The sequence below is a fragment of the Calonectris borealis genome, chromosome 5, assembly GCF_964195595.1.
Source record: "Calonectris borealis chromosome 5, bCalBor7.hap1.2, whole genome shotgun sequence".
Taxonomy (NCBI): Eukaryota; Metazoa; Chordata; class Aves; order Procellariiformes; family Procellariidae; genus Calonectris; species Calonectris borealis.
In genome coordinates this window covers 44,891,009-44,915,090 of record NC_134316.1, presented here as the reverse complement: position 1 = coordinate 44,915,090, position 24,082 = coordinate 44,891,009, and the positions used below count along the sequence as shown (strand labels likewise).

The 24,082-nt window shown below is 48.5% G+C and overlaps 2 protein-coding genes across 16 annotated transcripts in view; one reads left to right on the top strand and one right to left on the bottom strand.

The window, feature by feature from the left end:
* Positions 1 to 21,937, top strand: part of ARHGAP1 (Rho GTPase activating protein 1) — a 31,103-nt gene extending 9,166 nt beyond the window's left edge. The window contains exons 3-15 of one of the 7 annotated variants that reach the window (XR_012673957.1): positions 7,699 to 7,786; positions 8,030 to 8,161; positions 8,661 to 8,747; positions 9,385 to 9,483; positions 10,209 to 10,316; positions 11,550 to 11,626; positions 12,028 to 12,105; positions 12,644 to 12,772; positions 12,942 to 13,045; positions 13,723 to 14,058; positions 17,610 to 17,706; positions 18,399 to 18,541; positions 20,125 to 21,937. Coding sequence is in view for 4 of the 7 variants with exons in the window: in XM_075152219.1 (XP_075008320.1) it covers positions 7,699 to 7,786; positions 8,030 to 8,161; positions 8,661 to 8,747; positions 9,385 to 9,483; positions 10,209 to 10,316; positions 11,550 to 11,626; positions 12,028 to 12,105; positions 12,644 to 12,772; positions 12,942 to 13,045; positions 13,723 to 13,902 (1,082 nt within the window). In the remaining 3 variants the exon portion in view is untranslated. The other 6 variants (XR_012673958.1, XR_012673959.1, XM_075152219.1 and 3 more) reach the window with 6 other exon arrangements.
* The window catches only part of ATG13 (autophagy related 13), a 27,287-nt gene continuing 19,777 nt past the window's right edge, over positions 16,573 to 24,082 (bottom strand). For 6 of the 9 annotated variants that reach the window (XM_075152214.1, XM_075152209.1, XM_075152212.1 and 3 more), the window contains one exon: positions 16,573 to 20,242. In XM_075152214.1, the coding sequence (XP_075008315.1) occupies positions 20,135 to 20,242 (108 nt within the window). In that variant the 3' untranslated portion in view covers positions 16,573 to 20,134. Of the gene's footprint in view, positions 20,243 to 20,311; positions 23,398 to 24,082 lie in introns of those variants that run through there. The other 3 variants (XM_075152211.1, XM_075152215.1, XM_075152217.1) reach the window with 1 other exon arrangement.

Sequence of the window (24,082 nt, the reverse complement as noted above, 5' to 3'; positions counted from 1 at the left end):
CAGGCCAGAGTTCTGAGGGAGTACCGTGGCATTGTTATGAATCAGAGTATGAGAAACCTTCTTTTGGTTCTGGGGTTCAAAGCTTTTCTGAAGGAAAGAGATGATATTCTGCCTATCCTTTCAGACCTGCCTTAAGGTGTGTGTTTCTGGAGTGTTTTACTCAGGCTCTGGAGAGGTCTCTGTGTGGTTGTGCTCTTCTTGACTCCGAGTTCCTCCTTTTGTGAGCATTATAGCAGAGAAATTCGTCTTTACGCACGGCTAGAAGGTGGAGCAGAAGCGGCTGGATTTCACTGCACAAACCACTTCTGCAAGGTGTGGGTTTTTTCCTTGCTCACATCACATAGCGTTCGGAGGAAACGCAGGCTTCTCGTTGAAGGCTGTTGAGGCTGTATCCCAAATTTCTGTTATGTTTAGGAATAGCCTTCTGCTAATTCCAATATGGCAAAGGTGCTGCTTCCGTCTCCTTTGGGGTTGAGGCAGACTAGGGTGACTTAATCTTGGCCTTGAATTTCAGCAGAGGCTGAATTGCAAGAATATGGCAGATAGTTAATAACAGTCTGAAGGAGGTCTCTGGAGATGGCAGTGCCTGCTGGAAACCTGGGACTGTGTGGGAAGAGCAGGGCTCTTGACAGCTCTCTGGCAATGCGTTCCTTTCTCGTTCTTCTGCCCAGTCCTATGGCTACGAGGTGCAAACCTATAGCTATGAGGTGCATCAGCATTCCCATTTTACACAATAACTGGCTTTCTTCCTTTTGGGGTAAGAAAACTGGGGCTTAACGTATGACTGGCGTATGAATTTTCAGCTGCTGTGGAGGCTAGAAGTTGGTGTAGCAGTTGTCAGGAGAGCGGCCATCACTATTGACTTCAGCTATGTAGTCCCTGCCCAGTGACTTCAAAGCTTTGCTGAAGCTCCGAGCATGTTTCTGCTAGTTTTTCGTGGGAAATCTGCTGCCTCACACCATTAATTGGCAGTCTGCAGGGCTGCCCTCGCAGAGAAGGCGTGATGCTGGTGTGCGTAAGTCCTGCGATTGAAGTGGGAAAGCAAGGTGGAGAGCCGGGGGTGTACCTTCTTGCGTGCTACTAGATGGAAACTGCAGTTTTAACAGTGAATCTTTTTTTCAATGGTGAGTGTGGTACCAAACTTGCTGAAAAGCATTGCGGCTGGCTGTTGGCTTGCAGGTGCCAAAGTTGTAACGAGTGCTGATGATTTGCTGTTGCTGTCGGTGATTGACACGGGGAGGTAAAATCAATCTTGGAGCACCAGTAGCTGTTGTTTCACTAAGCAGGCAAGGGTAGAAGTTGCAGACAAAACTTGCGTTGAAAGCATGTTGCAGCGTGTCTTTGGTGGCTGGTGGGCTCAGCAAAGGCCTCTGATAACAAGGGTCCTTTTCCCTTCCAATGTGGTTATTGGCTCCATCAACACAGGGGGCCTGCGTTTCTGCTGCTTTGGGATGTAGCTTCTGGCTTTGACTTCTTTTTTTTTTTTTTTTTAAAAGAGTATTTGTACGATATGGAATGATGAGTTGCTTCTGTAGGATTGGACCCATCCAAAGCAAGCCCAGCTTGTGCACCATGTTTTGACATGCAAGATCAAGGGAATGGGGAGTTTCTAAGGGATTCTAAGTTTCTAAGGGAGACCAAGGGAATGGAAGTTTCTTTCTAGGGTCCTGTTCTGCTCAGGCTCCTGTCGATAGGCCCGTGTGGGTCTGTTGTGTATATAGCTGTGGCAGTGATGGGAAGGGGCTGGGCATGGCAATAAATGCCTTCATAGACCCCTCCCTGCCCAGAGAAACCTTTTTCTTTTTTCTAATTGGCAGTTTTATTTTTTTTTATTCAGAAGCTACTAAATTTTTTTGTAAAAAGCTATGGGTGTGTTGAAGATCTAAATTGTCCCCATCTTCAGCTTATTAGTGAAATTTAGCTTCTTGCAAAACAGTCTGTTGGGTGTGTTATTCATACGGTATGATGCCATTCTTTATACACTTCCGAAGTTGTTCAAAGGATCTTGACGTTCAGAATTAGTTGCGTTTAGCCCTTTTAAAAGCGGCAGTATGGCAGTTGCCATTTTGGCTGTAGGGGAAGTGTAACGGTAAGGGCCAGAGATTTGACTATGATTATACAGAATTAGTTGCAAATTCAAGAAGGAGTTTCGGGAATCATGGGTTGCTGTTACCGTCTCTAGTTGTTAGATAAGGTTACTTTGGAGAAGAGCACGGGGGAAAGATGAAATAGAAGGAGCTTGACTGCTGCAAGACAGCAACTAAATGCATCCCAGCGGCAATCTGGCTAGACTGTGAGACTTTATACTCAAGATTTCTTTCTGGGAAAGGGTGCGAAGCCTTGCTATAACTTTGTTTCTGTTCCTCCAGACCAGGGTGCACTTGATGGGGCCCAACCAGGTAGGTAGATTTTTTTGTGGCACTAACATTTGATACTGTAGATCATGGTATTCCTTTAGCATGATCGTGGCCTGTAGCTGGACTGTCTCAGGGGAGCCCAAACTTTGCTCAGCTTAGGCTGCACTGGCAACTTTTCAGGAGTCCAAAGGCTGCACAAAATTGTCGTCTTTGGGCACAGCAGAATCATCTGAGCCAAATTTGGCGTGTGGGCTTTACTTTGGGCACTTTGGGGCTCTTGGGTCTCAGCGTAAATCCTGTTCCTCTTCTGTCGTGGTGGTGGCCTGCTTGGACCAGTTCAGTTTGAACTCAGATTTACCTGGTTGTCATGTGTGCTTTGGAAGTTCATCCTAGGATCGCTTCCTATTCCTTCCTGTGATCTGCTGCTGCGCTGACATGCTAAGCAGCTGGCGCTTAAACCGGATTCTCCAGCTGAAAGCAACAGTTATCTATTTCTTCTCCATTTGGCTGCGGAGATGTTGTGTTTCGGTAACTTGTTCCTCATTCTAGCCTGAGGTTGTGCTAGACTGTTTTGTGCTTGCTGAGCATTTGTTAATATTTGCTGGACTTCAGTCCCAAGCCTTAAGAATTTGGCTGCCGGTGCTCTCACACTTCTCAATGTAGATGAAAACCTCTTTTGGTGTGAAATTCTTTCTGCTGTTTCTGACCAGCAGGCCAAGACCTTCGCACAGTCCGTGGAAATGCTGATCCTCGCTGCCTCCTCACGTAGGCTCTTCTCCCCCATTTGCCATGCTCTCGGGCATCCTCCCATTTTGCATTCTTTAAGCTGACCCTCTAGTATATTTTGTGTCAGTTAGAGCTGTAGTCACTTGGTAAGGCTTTATGATTCTGGCAGTGTTTGGATCTTGGGAATATCTAGGTGGAAGATGTCATGTAGTAAAATACTTCTACTTTGAGCTCCTTGCCTTCTTTTCCTGAGGGGCTAAATCCACTTTGAAATTCAACAGGCAACTAAAATCTACCATACTTAAACACTGCCCAGCTGTGTCATAAACTTGGCAGGAACCTGAAATTACATTAGAAAAGTTTTTTACTGACAGTGGCTCTGATAAACATCCTAAGCTTTGGGAAACTTGTGTAGTAACGTTCCAGAATTATGTAGTGGTGTCCTCTCCTTGACCCTGAACTCTGTTAACTTTGCTGTTTTACCAGTAACACTAACTTTTGGTGGCAAGTTTTATCTGTCTGCATTCTTTCGGTATCAAAGTACCAGGTTATTCCCATTTGAATCTTTCATCGAGGTGGGCCCTCAGCCGAGGACACCTGATGAAGGTAGGAATGAGCAGGGTCTCTGGACTGCAGTTATGCTGCCGGTGAGCTGTATGACAGCCTCCAATCATGGCATAAAGGCTAACGGATACATTTCAGGAAAAATACCTAGAAATACATAGGAGGATTTGCAAGTCAAGCATGTATTTTCTGTGTTGGCTGTACCGATTCATTTAATAGAGAGTCTTTTCTCAGGACAGTACTGCTACCTTGATATGAATTTCTGCTTTGATACGTTTGTATTTCTGCAGGTTTCAATCTGAAACATTAGCCTCAGTATTTAAACTTCAGCCCTTTTAGACGTATGGTCCTGCATGATGGCTTGAAACCACAGCAGTGATGTTCCTTGCCCTTTGTCTCAGAAGCGCACTGGAAACGCCGCTCTTCGCGTGAGAGGAAAAACTGAGTTTGGGCCTTAAAAGCACCGTAATAATGTTCAGGAGAATTAGCATGTCCATCAGTGCTACAAGTTAATATCTCTTTAGATGAGCAGCTGTCTTGACTGGAGAGGCTTTGCGTATTGGCTACTGTCTTGCTCTTTGTTGTTAAAAAAAAAAAATCTGATTTGCATCTTATAGGGGGTTAGTTTAATTCCAGTGTAGACTGAAAATATTTTATTATGTACGAACTTACTCACAAAGGTATGCACATTGTTGGGGTGCTCTGTGAGTACTGATGGTATATAATTGCTTCTGTGTTGGTTTGTTGTGAACTATTGAGCATTCCTCATCTGGGAGAGGTAGAAGACAGCCTGAGAAGCTGAGTGATTACTTCATGGTCTATAGTTGTGTTCAACAGAAACTTCAGCTATTTGCAATTGCAAACAAGGGGTGAAAACCTAGATGCATAAGATTAATATTGCAAACGGGAGAGCAAACAGTACAAGGGATGGAGCATCTGGGAAAGATCAAACGCGATAAGAATCTGTTCGGTCGGAGGCAGAGAGGCCACCTGCAGGCAGTTTCCTCCGACAGCCAAGAATGCGTGGAATGGGCTTCAGGTTCTTGTTTATAAATTGGAAGAACTGATTGTTCAGCTTTGATGCTGAATTTTGTCATGTCTGGAGGAACCAGATTGATCTGATATATGTCAGGTGGAAACAAGATTGGCAGTTGGTTGTTTTGCAAGTGTCTTTGTTGACAGGCTGAGCTCAGCGTGATGAAACTGGCACGAAACCCAGAACTCAGTAATGGGCATGCTGATTCTTGTGTAGGTCTCATACATAAATTCATTCTGATTTGGAAGGCAAAATGGGCCACTCCTTTTTTCAGTCATCCAGGGGACTATTAGCTTTTGGTGTACTTGGCCCTGGAAATTTTCCAGGGGAAACATGCTATCTCCTCTTTGGCAGAATCATGGATTGTCCATTTTTTCTTTACCAGCGATCCCAGACCTTTTCACCAAGGCTATGTAAGGAATGAGATTCTGGACTTTGCATGGGGCCTGCCATAGGCTTCCATGTCATTCCAGAGGAAGGTGTTTAAGCTATGTGGTTCCTGACTTGTGACTTGTCAGGTCTGGAAATCAGTGCCCAGGAGCCTGAGCTGAGTGTGTGGCCACCCACAACATCGCGTGAACATGGTGCTGTACTGCAGTTCTTCACAACCAAGGCCTGCCTTGATCAGGCTTGCGATCTGCTTCTGGCCCTCAGACCATCCACTCTGGTGTGAAACGCAGCCTCTCAGTTAACTGAAGATATAGCACCTATTCTGACTTCAGCACAGAGCTACGATCTGCAAAGATCTGTAGTCTTTCGGACCATTCTCTTTCATCAGTACAAAACTCAACAGATTCTCAGATGCTTCGATCTTCTTGCTGCTCTGTGCAAGCAGGACCCTTTGTCTTCCAGATGGAGACATACGAGTGGCTCAAGACCACTGGTAAGAGTCACAATATGCCATATTCCCTGCCCAAGACTTTAAAGCCTGCACCTTTGTTTTATAGATGGCTTATGTGCATTAGACCCAGCCCTAAAGCTCATAGCAAGCTACGAAGAAACTCTGGGCTAGGCAGAGAGTGGGCTACCATGGGATATGCAATGTGATGTTGGTCTTGTGGCCTGGCTGTGACTGTATCTGGTTGTTCCAGATGAGCCTTGCATCACTCTCTCCTAGTCCTGCATTCTGGGTCATGCGTCCTCCCTAATTGCCCCTTACCTCCGCATGTGTGTGTCAATGTGATGGCCTATGCCGCCCCTTTCCTGGTCCGTACCTAGTGCTGCCTCAGTGTCCCTAGCTTTTGTAGAGGTTCTGGCTTGTGTGCATCAGTAAATTCTGTCTCTTGTGTTGTCTGGTGAGTGACTTGAAAATGGGACTTGCGAGGGGAAAAATATAAGTGAAAAAGTAGCAAGAGAATCTGTCCTGGCCAGGATGGGGGTAAAAGAGGGTTAGTGGCATCTTAATGTCATGGCTGGTGTATGTGAGTTCTCTGGCTGCCATTTGCAGCACCAAGTAGTCATCTGATACTAACAGGCAGCCTTCCCAGAAACCTCAGGTTTGCTGTTGTGGGGTTCAGTTTGAGATATTAGTTGCTGTACGGAAAGTGTAACCAAGCGGTAGTTGAGGGCCAGAGCCCATGCGAAGGTGAGAAGCTGGCTGCATGCTCTGAATATTGTAAATCAGTGTGGGGAAAAGGATCTATTTCAAGAAGAATGATGTATTGCAGGGCTGTCCTGCATAAGCGGTGATCCTTGCTGCTTTTCTGTGCTGTGGGCTGTATGAGATGGTTGTGCCGTAGGGGAGGAAGGAGGGTGTTGTTGAGTATAACCTCAGTAGCCCCTTCCACTGCTCCATGCTCCTTCTGCTTGACAAGAAAACATAGCCCTCGGAGCAGGGTGAGTCGCAAGAAAGGGGGGAAGACTTTAACCCTTCACGCTAAAGGAACCATTTCATCTCCACTGGTGCTAAAAAGCAAGTCATCCTTTTGGAAATGGTTTCGGTGTTGTGTCTGGGAGAGAACCAGACTTTCCCTCAAACTCCGTACGTCCAAAAGATTTGTGACCTGGTTCTCACTTATCTACATCTCTCAGTTCCTCTAGCATGTCTGCTGAGCTTGTCCATGCCCATCTGCTCGGGTTTTGTTCATGGGGCTGAGGTCTCTGCGGGCAGAAGTCCACTGACGTATGAAGACTTGCTTTGGGGAAAACTTGGCTTGTTGTCTCTGAAGCCTCGGGTGGTGGCTGGGAGTGTCCTCCCCGAGATGAGGGTGCTTTATGGGTTATTTGGCTCCAGTGTGATGGGGACTGTTTTCTGCTGGGTTTTTACATAGAATTCTTTGTTGTGCCACACTTTGCAGCTCCTTCCAGCTCAGGATGGAAAAATATCTCTGTGGATGGAAAATCTAGGAAGCAGTGAACTCTTGTCCTGCAATCCCCCTGGAGAATCCAGCAGCCCTACTTGGTCCATCTGTAGAAGAGGCTTATGATGATGCTTGCTTCTTATCTCTGGGATGTATCTGGGACTGCCCTGTTTCTAGGAATTTCTTGGTTTCCAGGGTATGAAATGGCTTTGTTCTGTGTGCAGGACTAAGCCTCAGGTGAAGCAAGAAACAAATGCAGCAGACCACAAGCAGTTAGTCTGGGACTGTGTGCAGGACAGAAGGAGTGGTGCCTATGAGGGGCAGTTTCCCCCGTGGCACACGTGCATCAGGAGCAGTGCCCAGGGGCAACGTTGCAGGATTAATGCTCTGAGCACTCTGCTCTGTACGTGAGGCCTCCATCCCCATGTGTCCTCAGGCATCCCGGCTTCCAGTCCTTCCTCTTCTTTCAGGGCTGGAGCATGGACTCTGTTCTCCATCCGCATTGTTGACTTGGCAGGCCCTTGGTGTTCAGGTTTCTGCTTCCATACTAGGCCCATGGTAACTCTGCTGAAAATCAGGTTTAGCTTTCCTGGCAGCTGTGGCAATCCAGACTTCTGCCTTGTTATGGCGGTTTCCCATTCTCTGTTTATCCCTTGCTGCCAAGACCATAATGTAGTCCTTAAACTCCCTGTAATCTCTGGCATTTCATCTGCAGGTGATGACAAATATGGAAGGAAAGTAATTTTGTTCAGTGCCTGCCGGATGCCCCCAAGTCATCAACTTGATCACGTGAAACTGCTGGGGTGAGTAGTGTCTTAGGAGGCTGCCGTTAACTTCTTAAGCTTGGCGTAAGTCCCAGGTGCTGGATTCCTGGGGCCAGATCTATCTGCAGTAGCTTCTTTAGCTGGACATGTCCTCCCGAAGTGCTTACCTCCATTGCTGGGGATGCAAATCCTCTGTTATGGCACACAAAAATGAGTCCCAAAGGGAGGAAGAGCCTCTCTGTGCCAGAGCATGAAGCGAGTTCAGCAGTTGTCTGTTCTCAGGTACCTGAAATTCACACTGGACCAGTATGTGGAGAGTGATTACACACTGGTGTACCTGCACCATGGCCTGACCAGCGAGAACAAGCCATCCCTGAGCTGGCTGCGGGATGCCTACAGGGAATTTGATCGCAAGTGAGTAAGGCTGCAGCAAGCAAGGATGTAACGTGCTGTTCTGTAGCCTAACATAGGAGATCTTCCCCAGGCCCCCCATGTAGCTTGGTGATCATAATTTACTATCACTTTTTTCTGCTGTTTATGGAGGTGAGTTGTTGTTTAATGCAGGCTGAATCATGGGATAAACAGCTCCTTCTATAGTTACACCCTTTAGGCCAACAGGCAAGCAGCAAAATCAAGACTCAGTGCAAGTGTGTCAGCCCCGTGGTATAATTGTTGCTTCCTGGTGAGGCTGCTGACTGCTTCTCGGTGAATCTTGGAATTCAGTACAGCATGCCCTTAGGCTGCTGAGCGGCCTGACGCAGCTACGAAGCGTGGGAGAGCAGAGGCCGTGGGTGCTGGGGGGTGGTGAGGCTCGGTGCAAAGGGAATGGAGCACTCAGGGTGCCTTAATCTCGTGGAAAGGTTGGTTCCTCTGCTTAAAGTGCAGCTCATCCTTACGTAGCTTCTCTTGGCAGGTACAAGAAGAACATCAAAGCCTTGTATATTGTGCATCCAACCATGTTCATCAAGACCCTGCTGATTCTCTTCAAGCCTCTGATCAGGTAGGAAGCACTATAGGAGGCTCATCCACATCCTCACGCTGCAGGGGAATAATGGGGCCTTCTCAGTGGGGCGCAAGATGAGCCCAGGCTGCTGAACCTACCCTGGAGTCTCTCACCCTACGCTATCTCCTCCTGTTTTGGAGCTCAGAAATACTCAGACACAAGAAGTACCGCTTTGGGAACCTACAGGGTTTGCAGCTCTGTGCTGCTTCCTTTCTATCCAGCCAAGTAGAAGTAAAGTGTTGCAGGCTCTGCTAATAATGAAAAGGGAAGTGAGAGCATCGGTCCAAATTATATTTAATTCATTGTGTTGATGCTGAAATCCTAACTCTGTAAAATAATTGAAACCAAAACTTTCTCCAGTCTGCTGCTGAACTTAGGAAGGAGAAATCCAGCGTTTCAGGGAGCCTGCTGCTGCTACTAGGACTTCTAATGTGACTTGTAAAGTCTTGGCATCTCCTGGTAAAATATACGGAGTTGGAGAGCTTTGTGGGCGACATCTCTGCTGCTTAACCATACCTGCCCCTTTGCCCCATTGATGTCTCTTGCAGACCCCTGCTCTCCTTGCCTGTAAGAAGTCCGTTCTGATACTCAATTTCCTGATTCCTCACATACCTACTTTTCTCTTGTTTTTCAGCTTTAAATTTGGACGAAAGATTTTTTATGTGAACTTCCTTAGTGAGCTGGAGGAGTATGTGAAGCTGGAACAGTTGGGGATCCCAAGCCAAGTGCTGAAGTGAGAATGCTGCCTGTCTCCCATTTGCTTAGGGCTCTGCGAGAGGGGACTTTTCTGGCAAGGGGAAGAAGAGATTGTTCCACTCAGGCAGTGGTTTTGGAGGGAGTGGTGACAAATTGCCTTAAAGACTATTGTTTCTCTCCAGGCTCCTTCCCGTGTGTCCTTGGCCCCAGTGCCCAGTTCTATCCTTGAGTTAAAAATCCTCCTCCAGTGGAGCACCAATCCTGCCTCTCCCGCACACCCTTCAGGGGCTTTTCTGCAGGCTGCTGACCTTAACACTGGCTTGGAGCTCATGGCGCACATCTGCTGCGTCTGGGCACCTGCTTTGCTCACTCTGCAGAGTTCAGCTTGTCTTTAGGGCTTCCCAAGGTTGCCACAATCTCAGTCCTACCAGATTGATTCACTGTCCCTCACGCACACACGCAACTGTCTCATTGCAAGCAGTGCTGTCCTGGCCTCTGCCCACGCTGTCTGTCATCCCCAGCTACTCCAGCACCTGATTCCAGATAGAAATTCCTTTCTCCCTGCTTTTTTCTGGCAACCAGATGTTTCTTCTTGTTGCCTCTGTGCTCCAGAGTGTGCCTGTCCTGTTTTTGCATAGGTGGAATCAACCATGCTAGGCTAGAGCTGTTACCAGTGGGTGTGCAGTGGGTCACGTGCAGTGCTGGGTTCATGCTCTTCCTGGGAGGTGGAGTGGCTTTTTACTGGTCTGTGTTTTGCCACAGATACGATGAATATCTGAGATCCCTGCAGAAACCTTCACAAGTGCCCCAGAAGCCAACACCCCCACGCCCACCGCTGCCAAACCAGCAGTTCGGAGTCTCGCTCCAGCAGTGAGTATCTCTGGATTGTGTTGCTTTTGCCCTGACTTGCTTGATATAAGGTCACTGTATTTATAACTGAACAGCAGCAAAAGTGGCTGTAAAATTTCTTGCAGTTCAGACTTCCTACAAAGCTTTAATCATTCTTCTGAGGAACTCTGCGCTCATGTCCAGATCCTGACTGACTCAGTTCAGCTCCACCCTCTTGATTCCTGGCTAGATTGTATCTAAATTAGAATGAGCTCGTTTCTGCAGCTAAGGGTCACTAAGAGAGGACCAAAATAAGGGCCGAGGGGACGGCTTTATGCCGTTAGAAATGTCCTTTAAGCAAAGGAAGTCTGTAGGAGGCTGATGGAAGTATCTTTAGGGCTGTGCTATTTTGATTGAGCAGTGCTGCAGATCTGTTTCTTAGTTTTTTCCATATCATAAATTCTATTTTAAAAGCACTTCTATTCGCCCTTGTACTGATTCCCACTCCCCATTCCTGCATGGTGACACAGGCAAACACAGACACTGGCAAGGGCTAGTGATACTGGCTAAGTGTTGAAGGTATTTTTAACTTTGAGTGTGATTTTTTGCCTCCCTGGGGAATGAGGAGGAGCCAGTACTGCGTGGCCAGACAGATCCTCTGAAGCAATCTGGGAACGCGTTCCCCAGCTTCAACACAACATTTCCAACTGTAACCCCTGTGGTGCTGTGTGCCTGCGCTTGTCAGTAGCCTGAGAGGGGTGAACAGCTCCATGCTACCAATGGTATAAGCCATCGAATGTGAGGGTGGCAGCGAACACCTTGGCATCACTAGGTCTTCCCTGACAGCCGTTGGGTTGATATAGTTTCTGTTACAGGAGTGGGGTGGGTAAATTTATCCCATATGTATTTCTCATGCGTCAGCTTCTTTCTGCCCTTGCTCCTATGGGGAAGGAAAAAGGAAGCTTAACCCTTTTCACCTGATTCATAACTGGCAGCCTTGCCTTCTGGGAACCCCTTTGCCCTGGCATCTACAGGCTATGATTTTTACAGAAGAAAGAGAGATATTCCTGTGGTGTAGGAATGAGCTCATACTTGCTCCGGTGAATGATGTAGCATGATGGGTGAAGAGGAGAGAAGGTTGGAATAACGGCTGAACCAGGGACTGGGATAGCAAGATCCTCTGTGGAAGAGCTTGTGTATGCAACTTCAAGACTCAGGGGCTGCATGCAGGGCGGGGAGGACCAGTCCTTTGTAACCTTTTGTCTCTTCCCGCAGCCTCAGGGAGAAGAGCCCTGATCAGTCTCCTGTTCCTCTGGTGGTCAGAGACACCATTGCTCATTTGCAGGAGCATGGTAAGTGTGCAGGGGAAGCCGCGGCCCCTCTTAATTCCACGTCAGTGGCCTCTCCTCCACCCAAGTTCCCATCCAGAGTATGGTAAGACAAAGAAGAACAGCAGTCTAGAATAAGGCGTAAAGTCCTGAACTAGGCGAGTTAGCCTTCAAGAGTGATTGTGCAGGGCTTAGGAGACCTCTTTCTTCCAGTCGTCCATACTCCCACTTGTATAAGAATAGCAAAATGTTCCTTGAATCCTCTGCCTGGTAGTGGAAGGAGAAAGAATTACCATGCTCTAAAAAAGGGACTTGTTGACATCTGTCTCAACGCCCCACAGCACGGATTTATGATTGTTAAGACCAGCATTTTTAGAGACTCTCACATGGCTGATCTTTCTTCTCCATCTGCTCTCACTTCACAGCTCTTGCTACAGAGGGGATTTTCCGGAGATCAGCAAATACACAGGTTGTCAGGGAGGTGCAGCAAAAATACAACATGGGTAAGTGCCCAAACTCAGCAGAGCCCCTCTCATTCCCTAACTACTACTGTCCAACTGGAACTGTGTTGGAACTGGTCCATCACGGCTCCTCTCCTTCTCTGATAGGCCCCATCAGGATATGACCTGAGTTGCAAGGGAGAAGCATCTGATACTTCTGCTGTGTGGAAAGCATATTCCTTCCTACTCACGTTCCCCTGCCTGCCCTTTTTCTTCCTGAAAATTTCCCTGTTTCTCGGGGTGGGATATATCATCTTAGTCTGGTTATACTGGAGGAACTGAAGATGACCAGGAAGAAACTTGGTCATCTGTTTCATTTGATGACTTCTAAAGATGTAGTGCTGGATTCAGCAGTGCTTTGCATACACTTTTGGGACACATTTTTCCACTCTGCTAGAAGGTGTGGTGCTTCAGTACCCTTTTTGTGTTCTTTAAAATACTGCTTCCCGAGGTCTGGGCTCTGACCACCATGTCCCATTCTTTGTCTGGAAGAGGTCCTGCTTTGGCCAGTGAGCGCTGAGTCTTTGCTCTACTTTCTCAGGTGTGCCTGTAGATTTCCAGCAGTATGAAGATGTCCACCTCCCTGCTGTGATTCTCAAGACCTTCTTGAGGGAGCTACCTGAGCCCCTCCTCACTTTTGGCCTCTACAGCCATGTTGTCAGCTTCCAGAGTGAGTTGCAACAAGAGCGTGCTACTCCCTGAATGTTGCACTGGCCAAGGGCGCAAAGATATCTTTGGCGGGGGGCAGTCCTGCATGGAGTACCCTGTGACTACAAACAGGGCTTTCATCAGGGTGGGTGCTGAGGATTCCTGCTTGACCTGTCTCTCTTGATTTTTAGGTCTGGAGGAGGTGAATCGTGTGGATGTTGTTCGCAAAACACTCCAGACTCTGCCAGAAGAAAACTACCAAGTGCTCCATTTACTGACAGCCTTTCTGGTGCAGGTGAGCTGCTCCAAAGGTGGGCAGTCATATTCTAGTTCAGTTGCCAGTGCCTTGCATCAGCTTTTTGACTGCCTGCTCCCTCTTTTCCTTTGAGAGGAGATGAGTCTTAAGCTAGGAAATTACCTTTCTTTACCTTATGATCATTCTTGATCTCTGTATAACAAATGATGAACTAGCCTAAGCAGTTGCTTCTCATAACGCTGAGAGGTGCAGGCAGGCATTAAGCCTGTGTGGTCTGTACCAGGGAGGCTGAAACCTCCCCAGGGTGGAGGGACAACTGCAAAATAACTGAGTAGAAGATTAGACTAGAAGAGGGGTCTCAGATCCGTCCTACAGAACTTTCTGTGCTAGGGAAGCAAGGCTATTGTAGCAAGAGGGAAGATCATTTTGGTTTGAGGAGTGATCTGGACTGTAAAGATTATTGGCTGACAGTGCTCTTGGTCCTATTGTTATGATATGGCCTGGTGGTTAAGCCATAGTGACAAATGGCAAGATACTGCTCCTTACCTCCTGAATGCTGGATGTCGTGTGTGTTTCCCCCAGCCGTCTTCTGGCAGGGGGCCTCCAGCTTCTCTCTTCCCATTTGCCCTTGGGAGTTTGTCAGCTTTGGGGAGGGTAGAGGGCAGCTGCTGTGTTGTTCTGTAGGATTTACAATTGTCTCTTTCCTTCCCACATAGGTCTCTGCTCACAGTGACAGAAACAAGATGACAAACACCAACCTGGCAGTTGTGTTTGGCCCAAATCTGCTGTGGGCCAAAGATGTAGCCATCACCCTAAAAGCCATCAACCCCATCAATACCTTTACCAAGTTCCTGCTGGACCACCAGAAGGAGATCTTTGAGGGTGTGGAGGCCTGAATCCAGGCCAGCCCACACCAGCACACTGTGCCCACCTTCCCACCTTCTTTCCCACCTTGTCTTGGAGCTGTGACCAAGCTGTCTCCAGTGCAAAGGGACCATTGATCCTCTGGGTGATGAGCAGAGCGAGGGCTGTGGAGATGGTGGAGAAAGTGTGTAAGTAAGCGAGCAGGAGACCTGCTGCTCCGGATGGGGAGGGGAGCGGGTCTCCCAGCTGCGGAGAGTGGAGTCCTAACCCACCCGCCAGTCTGTGCAGCTCCTCCAGGGCTCATCACCAGTCTGCTGCCCTATCAGACGACCTGCCTTCCTTTCCTCCTTCCCTCACGTGCAGTTTTTCTGCCCTCCTGGTCCCTTCCTCAGCAAAGATCTTTTTTGTTTAAGCTCCCAATAGCCCCAGCTCACCCTCCCTTGCCTCAGCTGGGCTGTCTGGGCTAGGGCAGGCTTGCTGGGTTTTGTGGCAGAGACGTTCTTGCTGCGAGTGCCGTCTCTCGGCACCGAACGTGCGTCCTGCCTTTCCCCACAGGCACCTGAAGCAGGGAAGGGAGCCAGGCGGCCCTTGTGCTTCAGGTCGCAGCGTGTCCTACACTTGCGAACACCACTCTAGACCCCATGCTTTTGGCGGGCAAGTGAAGGACGGGCTCACGGCACATGGGCTGTATTACCTGTCAGACTCCAATAGAAAGAAGCTGAATTTAGCCCAAACCCCTCTGGGGTCACCCACTCCAGATACTATTCAGTGTTTGCTGGGGTGTAGTGGGTGAGGTGCCTCCCACAGTTACCCAGCTCAGGCGCGTTTCTCCCTCCAGCGGCATTTCCAGCCCGGCTGGGAAGGTCCATGCCAGACCTGGCTGTGCCAGGGGGCTGGCTGGGGCCCTTTGACAGCTGGTGAGTCTGAATGGCGGGGAGCAAGTGCCCCGGTGGCACTGAACTGCCGAACACTAGGAGGATCGCTGCCTTTCCCTGTGGCAGCAGCACAAGGCCTCGTTCTCCGTCAGGCATGTGTATCTGTGCTGACCGGCACAGACCGCCTTGGCTAGTTGACTTTTTGAGCAGAACTTTCCCCCCGCGCAGTGTAACAGGGAGCATGGCCTTCAGGGAAGATCTAGAGACCGGGGCTAACCCTCACCCTGGAGTGCACCAGGCCTGGAGGGTGCTGAGCACTCACGTGCCAAAGCTGTGAGGGAACAGCTATTCCATGCCAAGGGCCTTTGCCCCATCTCCTCCTCGGTTCATACCTTCCTTCCATCCTGCCATGGAAGCCTGGTCAGATGCAGCCTGTATGCCCTGGGCACGGCGGGAGAGATCGGGTTGTCCACAAGGCAGGCTCAGAGCGGGGTGGGCCTGGCACCTTCCCAAAGCAGCTGCAGTACTGTTAGGGCATCACCGTTGGTTTTGGGTTGCAGCATTCCCGTTACCTGAGCTAAAAGAGATCCCTCTCCTTAGCCTGGGCCCGGCAGGGTGCTGGTAGGGAGCTTCTAGCCTTACTTCACTGGTGTGTTACATCTTTATATCTTGTGCCCTGCGTGCCCGGGCCAGTCCTCCCTGCTGCATCTGGCCACAGGGACAAATCTTTTGGACCAAGCAAAACTAATTTTTAAAAAGCTACTAGATGATAAATAGAATTTGCTTTTTCATAATAGTTTAGCCTGCCTTTAAACACTGACCAAAGGTCAGTGCCCCAGTTGTAATCAAAATAAGTGACATCTGCTGCAGGAATTACGGAAATTGCTCTTTTTGCTAAGCTCAGGAATGGGGATGGGTGCGAACATGGACAGCTCTGCGGGGCAGCGCAGGTCCAGCCAGCTGGCTTGGAGGAGGCACACCAACACGTCGGGAGGAACAGTGAGCAAGAAACTGAGCATTGCTAAGGCTGGAGCAAGAGATGTTCTAGGAGAGGGCTGGGTCTGATCCTTTCCAGATGCTGGGGGACTTTGCCCTATGGAGGCTACGAGGCTGCTTAGTCTCCCTCTTCCAAGAGTCTGAGTCTTCCCTGTTTGGCCAGGATATGAATTGTTTCAGCCTGAACAATTCACAGCAGTAACCAAATAAATGTTTTGGAGGGAAAGATACGCAGCTCCTAATTCACCTGTGATCTCTGCTAGAGTCAGTTAGCAGGGCCGATGTGCTGTGGAGGAGTAATCTCCTGGGATGGACAGTGTGGAGAGAGGTGTACTTGCCCCAGTGTTTGTTTTAAGAGGCAAGGCTTTCTGGACAGCCTGGGAGGAACGTGGACGCTGAGAGAGCCCGGTGCAGCCCCTCTTTCCCTGTAGGCACCCCGCTCTGTGTAGGCTGCGGTATGGGGGAGACTTGGTGCTCTGACTGTATCTGCAGCTGACCCTGGCCTCGCTTCTATCCCCCTAGAGGAAGGGCAAACCCAGGTAACTTCTCCTGGGACAAACAAGCCCAAGGGTGGCAACTTGGAACAGGTAGTGCCCGTGTGCCGGGGCACGAGGCTTGGGCCCCACGCGCAGCCCCGGCTGCCTGGGGAGGATGGCATGTTCCAGCCCTGCAGAGCAGCAAGGACCGTTCCCTGCCCAGTAGCGAGAGGAGCAGTGCTGGGGTAGCTTCGCTTCTCTCCAGGGGGAGAGCAGGGATTGCTGCAAGTGTCCGTGTTCTGGCTGGAGTTTGTTTGGTGGGTGCTTTTTTTTTTTTTTTTTTTTTTTTATAAAAAAAGTGAATTCTTGAAATAATGTTTCCTTTTTTAGCAAAATAGAGACTGGTGCATCCCCTGCAGGCAGGGATAAAAGCTTGCTCCAGTTCAGTGCCTGCAGGGAGCAGATTTGGAGGGTGTTCAGGAAGCTGTGACTGCTCATGGTGGGAAACTGCTTGCAAATCCTGGAAAGGACCCAGTGTAAATATCCCCTTCCCTCTGCTGCTCCTCATGCTGGAGCTGCCGGGGGCCCTGGAGCAGGCACAGTAACCAGGGTTGCTTTTGCTTCTGCAACTGCCTCTCCTGAATGCCTTGTATTGAAATATCCCAAATGTGACTTGGGCAAGGAACTGGCCTGGGCCCGCCGGCCGCCTGCGCTGGGTGGGTGGCCACCAGGGCCTGCATCTGCCAAGCCCAGGGGGTTAAATTCCCTCCTCCCCTGGTCAGCCTCCTCACACAGGCAGGGCGCTGGCTGGGCTGGGTTTCTCTGCCATGTATAGGTGGGGGACAGTATCTGATGAGGGTGCTGGTCTTTGTCGGTTTTCTCCTTGCTGTAGAGCTGCCCAAGGGTCTCTTCCCTGGCTCGTCTTTCAGGTTAGCTAGTAGCCATTTCTCCCTGTGGGGGTACTTGTTCCATTTCAACCCTCTTGCTTTTTAGCACCTAGACCGTTCCCCTCCGCTAAGCCTCTGCTGTCTTAATGGCTTCTGGTCGCTCCCTGGCCCAAGCTGTGTACTGACACCAGAGCTTTTGGGTGGTGCAGGGGGGGCTGGGGCCATCTGGATGCCTTGTGGCGATGTTTGCTAATTTGAGAGAGCGCTGAGGGCCGGTTTGGTCCCTGTTTCCTCTTTTGTGCACAGGGGCTCCTGTGCAAAATTTTTGGCTTTGCTTTTGTTGCTGGTGTTCCTTGCCTTCTTTTCTGTTGATGTTCATTCAGTTGCAGGGCTGGGGTTTTCACGGTTCACATTGTTTATTTCCTTCTAATCTGCACCAATCTTTTATTTCACAGTTTGCACTTTTTGTATTTCAATAAAAATCAAAATGTAATCCCACATCCAGGTGTGTCTGTCAAGTGGCAGCAGCTGTGGCACATCTACAAGAAACAGAAGTAAGGCTGGCTTTGCTGCCAACCACAACCATGCAGACAGGGAGGAAAGTGAGTATGAAATGCCCCCTATGTGAGTAACTGGGAAGAAATACTGGTTTGCAGGAGCCTCAGGCTGGAAACAGAATTCAAACAACAATGAAGTATGGCAAGTTTGGCTCTTTCCCGAACAGGGCTGGGCTTCCATGTTACCGTCTCCCTGTCACGATGAGCGATTTGCCTAGGATTGCCCTTTCCCAGAGGCAGCTGCGCAGGTTGTGGTATCACCAGTGCCAAGTGGGAGCCGCCTGCAGGCTCCCCAGTTAGGATTAGCTGGTTAAGTTTATCCTGCAGCCGGGTGATATGTGCAGCAGAGGCCTGCACCTTCTCATCTCAACTTACGTGGATGGCTATCTCCTCGATGTACAACAGTTTCCTGGTTAGGACCACTACACTCCACCCCTTGATCCCCATACAGTTAACGACCTTTTCCTAACGACACTGTAGTTTGCTGGTTACCTCAGTAAGCTTTTTGGCTAGTAGAAAGGCTCTTATATGCAAAGTGATTACTACAATTAATACTACAAGTGTAGCAACAAGTGAACCCAATAGTGGGTGTGAGAACAGGAGTAGAACGGAGAGCACTGGAGCTAAAAGCATCACCATCCGGCAGCAGCCTGAGCCCTGGCTACCGGCCTTGTCTGGATGATGCGTTAATGCCGATGTTAACACTTGCATTTCTAAAACTGCGTGCTGCTTTTCAGTTTTTCTTGCTGATAAGCCGTCCAGTTAAGGGCTTCCCAGTGTTGCCAATTCTCCTTCCGCATGTTGCATTACTCAGCGTGACTCGTGACAAGCTGTCAGCCATATACCAGAAGGCAGAGGTGTTTTTGGCATCTGTTCACAGGTAATACTTCGCATATGGTCCTTGTAGCCTGATTTATTCATTTATTTACCTGCTGTAACTTACTGGGCAGTACTTCAGTTCTAGAGTTGAGGGGTTTACTACTACTTATTTCTCTGGGGCTTTTTCATGCGGATGGTGCTTTTGGCTGTAGTCTGTGATTTGCCACCCCTTGGACTGTGGTGGCCCCCTGTAACGGGCCCAGTGTGGTTACTACGCTGACTACACAGCAATATCTCAAACCTCCTGCGAGGGCGGCAGTCGGTCCCATCTCTGGGCTCGGTGACAGTGACCTGCCGCTGCTGAGGCTGTGCTGGGGCAACATCTGCTCTGGCCTCAGAGGAGCTCGGGAGCAGGTGGGTCTGTCCCTGACAGCGCTGTAGCTGGCGGGACGTACGCCATGTGCACCCACAGGGACCGTACTTCGCACAGCGTGCACGCCATTGCAGCTCATGTGTTCTCATGTGTAGCTGCCCTGCGGCCTTAAGGACATTATTCTGAGAACATTTTTCTTTTTATAAATAGAGACAGTCGGCTCACAATTGGATGGTATTTGATTGTTCACGGCCTCGGTGATTAATCCTCCTTCTAGGACTGTTTACTTTTTCACTTATTTGCTGATGGTTTTTCCAATCCCTTGTCTTACCGGTGACAGGGTGAAGAGGGTAGATACTGAAGGCCCTGTAGTAAGGCCCAGATCCCACAGGACGGTTTATGTGAGTTTTCCAGCAATTCATCTCTCCCCACATTGTGCAGTGTTTTTTGTAAGTGCATGAAATGATACTCATAAATACACACACATATACACGAATGTAACGTAGATAGATCAGTATCTATAAGGTCACAATGGGATATGCAGTTTACTGTGTTACCTCCTGAAGATAAGATTAAGAAAAGATTGCTTTTAATAGTTATCCTTGTTTCCCAAGCTGGAATATTTCCCTTCATAGAAGCTTCCACTATACACAGTCATTTTTCTCTTTTTTTTTTTTATTTTCCATTCCTGCCATTTCATCCACTGTCTCTTCTTTGTAATAACCAGACACCCTTTACACTGCAGCTTAAATCAGCAGTTGTTATGTTTACACATAGATTTTTACCATCTTGTCTTTCCTTTAAAGGGAAGGTGTTAGCACCTTACATGGCATGGTGTGTTATATAGGGTTAACTTTAAGCAACACTGGAATACAGCTGTTAAGTTTGGTTATCAGACAGGCATGAACTCCATGCTGCAGGCAGCATGCTCCTTCACCAGCATTTCTTGCTGCTGGGATACCCACACTAGTGCTTTCCACACCTTATTAGTCTCTTCTATCAGATCAAAACATTCCCACGCTCCTTTTAAGCACGTAGTAGCAACCAAGTACAATGCAAATTCTGCTGGTGGTTTTTTTTTTTTCCCCCCTTTTCCCACCCCCTTCTTTTGGAGACAAGTTAATATTTCAGCTGGGGCGGGACATCCAGATAATTCGGTTTCCCGACTCACCGAGGTCACCAGGGCCAAACACTGTGTGACTGTTCCCCACGCCTGCGTTTGGGACCAGCCAGGCGCCTGTTCTGTCTCTTCCTCGTTGTCCTTCTTCCAGTAGGGTGGTCTCACCAGGATCCTGCTGACTCCTCCAACTGTAACGCAGCAGTGCGTTCTACCCTCTCTGTCGGAGGCAGCAGCCTGCTCCACCCTGCACTCTCTGACCATCCCCTTCCCTGGAGGAGAAAGAGTGAGAGGTTGGGACTGTCCCGGACCTGTCAGTACACGTGGAGAAAAGCACAGTGTGTTGCTTACGTAAAAGTTTTATTGGAAATTCTTTGAATACTTGAAGTACATGGGAGACTATTTCCAAAACAATACAATTTAGGAGCCTTCCCCTTCACCCAAAGTATCTGTAAATCAGCAGCTACATACATACTGTCCTTAATATAGAATCGAGCAGACAGCTGCTAAAATAAACAGCCTTCATAACACAATCTGTGGCAGGCCACAGCAGCAGCTAGATCTTTCCTGAAGCAGAGCATTTGTGCAGTGGTCAGGGAACTCAGAGCCTAGATGTAGCAACTATGTGTTGAAACTGAGGAATGTCCAGGAAGGAGGCACATAACTCGGCCCTAGAGAGTCTCTTTATTGCTGTGGCCATCCAGCTCAACACTAGCAGCTTATATAGGCAAATTTCCAGCCTTCTGAAGTAGAGGAAAACGTGCCACACTGACGTTCCGCCTTATGAGATGTGGGAGCTGTAGCCATGTTAGGAACTGCATCAACAAATGAGCACAAGTTATTTGGCTCGGGGGACCTTCTGGACAGGATTAGCAAGAAGGGCATGCTTTCTGCCAACTCCATAGCTTGTCAGGGTGAGAAGAGGACAACGGTAGCACTGGCTAGATGAAGTTCAACCTAGTCTATTCTCCATGAATACAGTGTGAACCAGCACTTTACCCCACCTCTGCTGCTTTGCAGCCCAGATCGTATCACCTTCCTATGTTAAGAGAAAGGCGACAGCCACCACCTGTCTGTGAGCCATTTCCTACAAGGTGGCAGAGACCCACCTTCCTGAGCAGAGGTGAGAGCCAGCTGATCCATTAACTCCTTGTGTTCCTGCACCCTTCTGCGACCCTTTCCACCTGTAAAACAAGGTGGCTCTGGCTGCGGGGATCAAGTATTTGGTAAAGCCCATGTAACTTAAGCCCTTTTGTGAGCTGTTTATCTTGGAAGCTTTCTTAAATGTTTGTGCATCTTATTTTGCAAGGACTAAGCAATTTCTGTGTGAGGTTGCTGAAAGGCTGAATTGGTTGAGCAAGCTAAAAAGTTTCTGGTGGGTAGCTTTCCTTCAATAAAGCTCTTACCTAGCGTTTAAGAGCTCACGTGGCCTCCCACCGAACACATCACTCAACAAAAAAGCTGGTAAAGTTCAAAGCATTGTGCTGCTCTGACCTTACAACAAGCTCTATTCTAAACTCGGTTCCTTGCTCTAGCAGTGGTACAGAAATAGTGTTCTAGAGAAGAGGTGGGGTTCCCCCATCAGCTGCTAGCAATCTCTTTCAATTAAGAATGCAGCAAAGTTGAAGAAGCTGCCACATTGCACTAATTAGAAGGCTGATTACTCAGCCACTCTAAGGAAATGAAGATGGTTCCTCAGTCCTGAGGCAACACAACCCCACTTTTGGAGAAAGAAAGGAAAAAAAAGTGTTTTAGGACAGTAAGGGGTCTTGCAGTTGCTCACTCTAGTTACACGTGGGAGGAGGAGAGAGAACCACAAGAAGACCGACCTTATCTAAGTTTCTGTTTAGTGTCACTGTTTCTCCTCCCGTGCTTACATCAGGCAAAAGACACGCAACAGCCAAATCAACCACAGAGCACTGCCAGCCAGTCACACTGTTGATAGCCAGATCATTACAAAAATAAAATTTCAGCTAATCAAAAGCCAGCTGATTAAAAAGTACCATAAGCTCCCAAAAAATGTGCTTCTTTAAAGAAGCTGCCTTCTGAATGGCTGAAGAACACTGCAAATTCATCCATGCCTATCAGAATACAGCTTTTTACCAAGTCCCTGCCACTCCACTACACTGATGTGTGCATTTCATTCTATCAATGGGCCCTGACTGGATGTACTGGACACATAGTCCCCAAAACAGAGTATTATATTAGAATAATCAAGTTTGTCTTAGAAAATAAATATCTTGGATATTTTCCTGCAAAGAGAGACCAGTCTCACTGGCCAGGGTTCACATGGCACACTTGCTGTCTGCAGTGATTGAGGGCAGAATGACCCGCGCTACTACATGAAAACAGAACATCTTTTAAATATAGGTTTCTTTAAAAGCAATAAATATTTCTGGATTCTTAAGATCATCTATTAACCATAAAGCAGGAAGGTTTGCAAGGGGTAGAGGAAAGAATCTTGGACTAAGACTCCTAGTTACATAACCCTAAAGAAGTAGGATTCCTAGTATTTACAGTCACATTTCAGAAGCAGAGGCTATGAATTCAGCATCATCGCAGCTGCTACGTGCAGGCTTGCCAACAGTCAGCACTGGTAAACTCAGCACGGCCGAGTGTCAGTACACTCAGGAAGGAAATGTGGAAAGCGCTTCTGTAGTTTCATTCCTGCTTATCAGCCGGCGTAACAGAAGGGCTCACACAAAACGACTGTGCAGAGACCCGGTTCCTTAGAAGCAGGAAAACAAAGGTAACTTGTACGACACAGGTCCCAAAGCCGACGTCTCTTCTTGGGCTCCAGGCACTCACACTGAAGTCAGGATGAAACGCCCCGTTCTGCAGAACGGATGTCCTGGCCTTAAAACTGTTGAATCTGCTGAACTCACAGACCCTGGAAATGAGCCAAAGCTTTCTACACTCTAACAGGATCGGAGACTGTAGGAAAAAGTCTGTTAGCAAGAAGCTATACCTAGGGAACTTACACCATAGGACCTTTGGAGGAAGCACATGGCAACTTTTCACAAAGCCCCTCCACACAGAACAGAGACTGAGGAGAAAGTAAGTTTTGTACATTGGTGTTTGACTTCACTGTCCCTACTGAAGTCTTAAATTCAAAACTGACTGTGAGCAGGAAAAGCGGTCCAGAACTATGCGGTGGTGTAGTTGAGGAAAATCAGCAGATGAGCTGTATCTGCTGTTGAAGAGAGCAATCAAAGAAAGCTCACTTGATGGAAGGAACTAGTCAAAGTGAGACAAAAGGCAGAGCAGGGGCGATAGAGATATTTGTTGACGTCGTTCTCCAGGATGCCTTGAGGAGGAAGAACTGCTGCAGCAAAACTGGAAAACAGCTTCACTGCAAGGTTTCTACAAAGGCATCAAACTCTTTGACATTTTTCTCGTGGACTGCCAGCTTCTCTGGTAACGAGTCCTGGAAGGGTAAAGAAGGGTGCAGATCAGGGCTCATCCACAGCTGATAAAAGGAAGCTTTAAACACACACTCCAAGGTAAAAAATTCTTTTTCTGAGTCATGCAACCCCTCTCCACTGCCCTGGGCTCCCCTTCCCACGTGCACAAAACCAGGAGTCCTCTGGCAGCATCCAGCAAGTGACCCTGAGAAGGGCACTCTGCCGAGCGTGTTTGTTCCGCAGGAACAGTAGGTGCACCGGGGCCTCGCCTCGTGCAATTCCCCCCGCCAGCTGCAGCACAATAACCTGCTCGTGTCACTGCCTTCATTAAGTCACTTGCAGCTCTTAGCCTTTGGTACTCGTTTTTCCCCGCAGCATGTTACAATGGCTGCGAGCCCCATACAGCGCTCACCCAGACATGACTTTCACCAGCCACACAGAGAGGATTTTACCTCTGCTCAGGCTGCAAGTTCAGGCCTAGTTTGCCACTAAGCTGGACACGTCAGAGGTAGGATTAGTTTTGGGGGTTTCAGTGACAGCCACAGCAAGCATGCGGCAGCAGCTTTCAGCTTGAAGATAAACACATCAATTTCAGAGGCTCAGGTGTGCCACAAACAAATTTGCATTTGTCTGGAACGTATAAGTGAGGGACCCGCTTTGGGCAGGGTCTGTCTTCTGAGAAGTACAGGACAGACATGGACCTGTTGG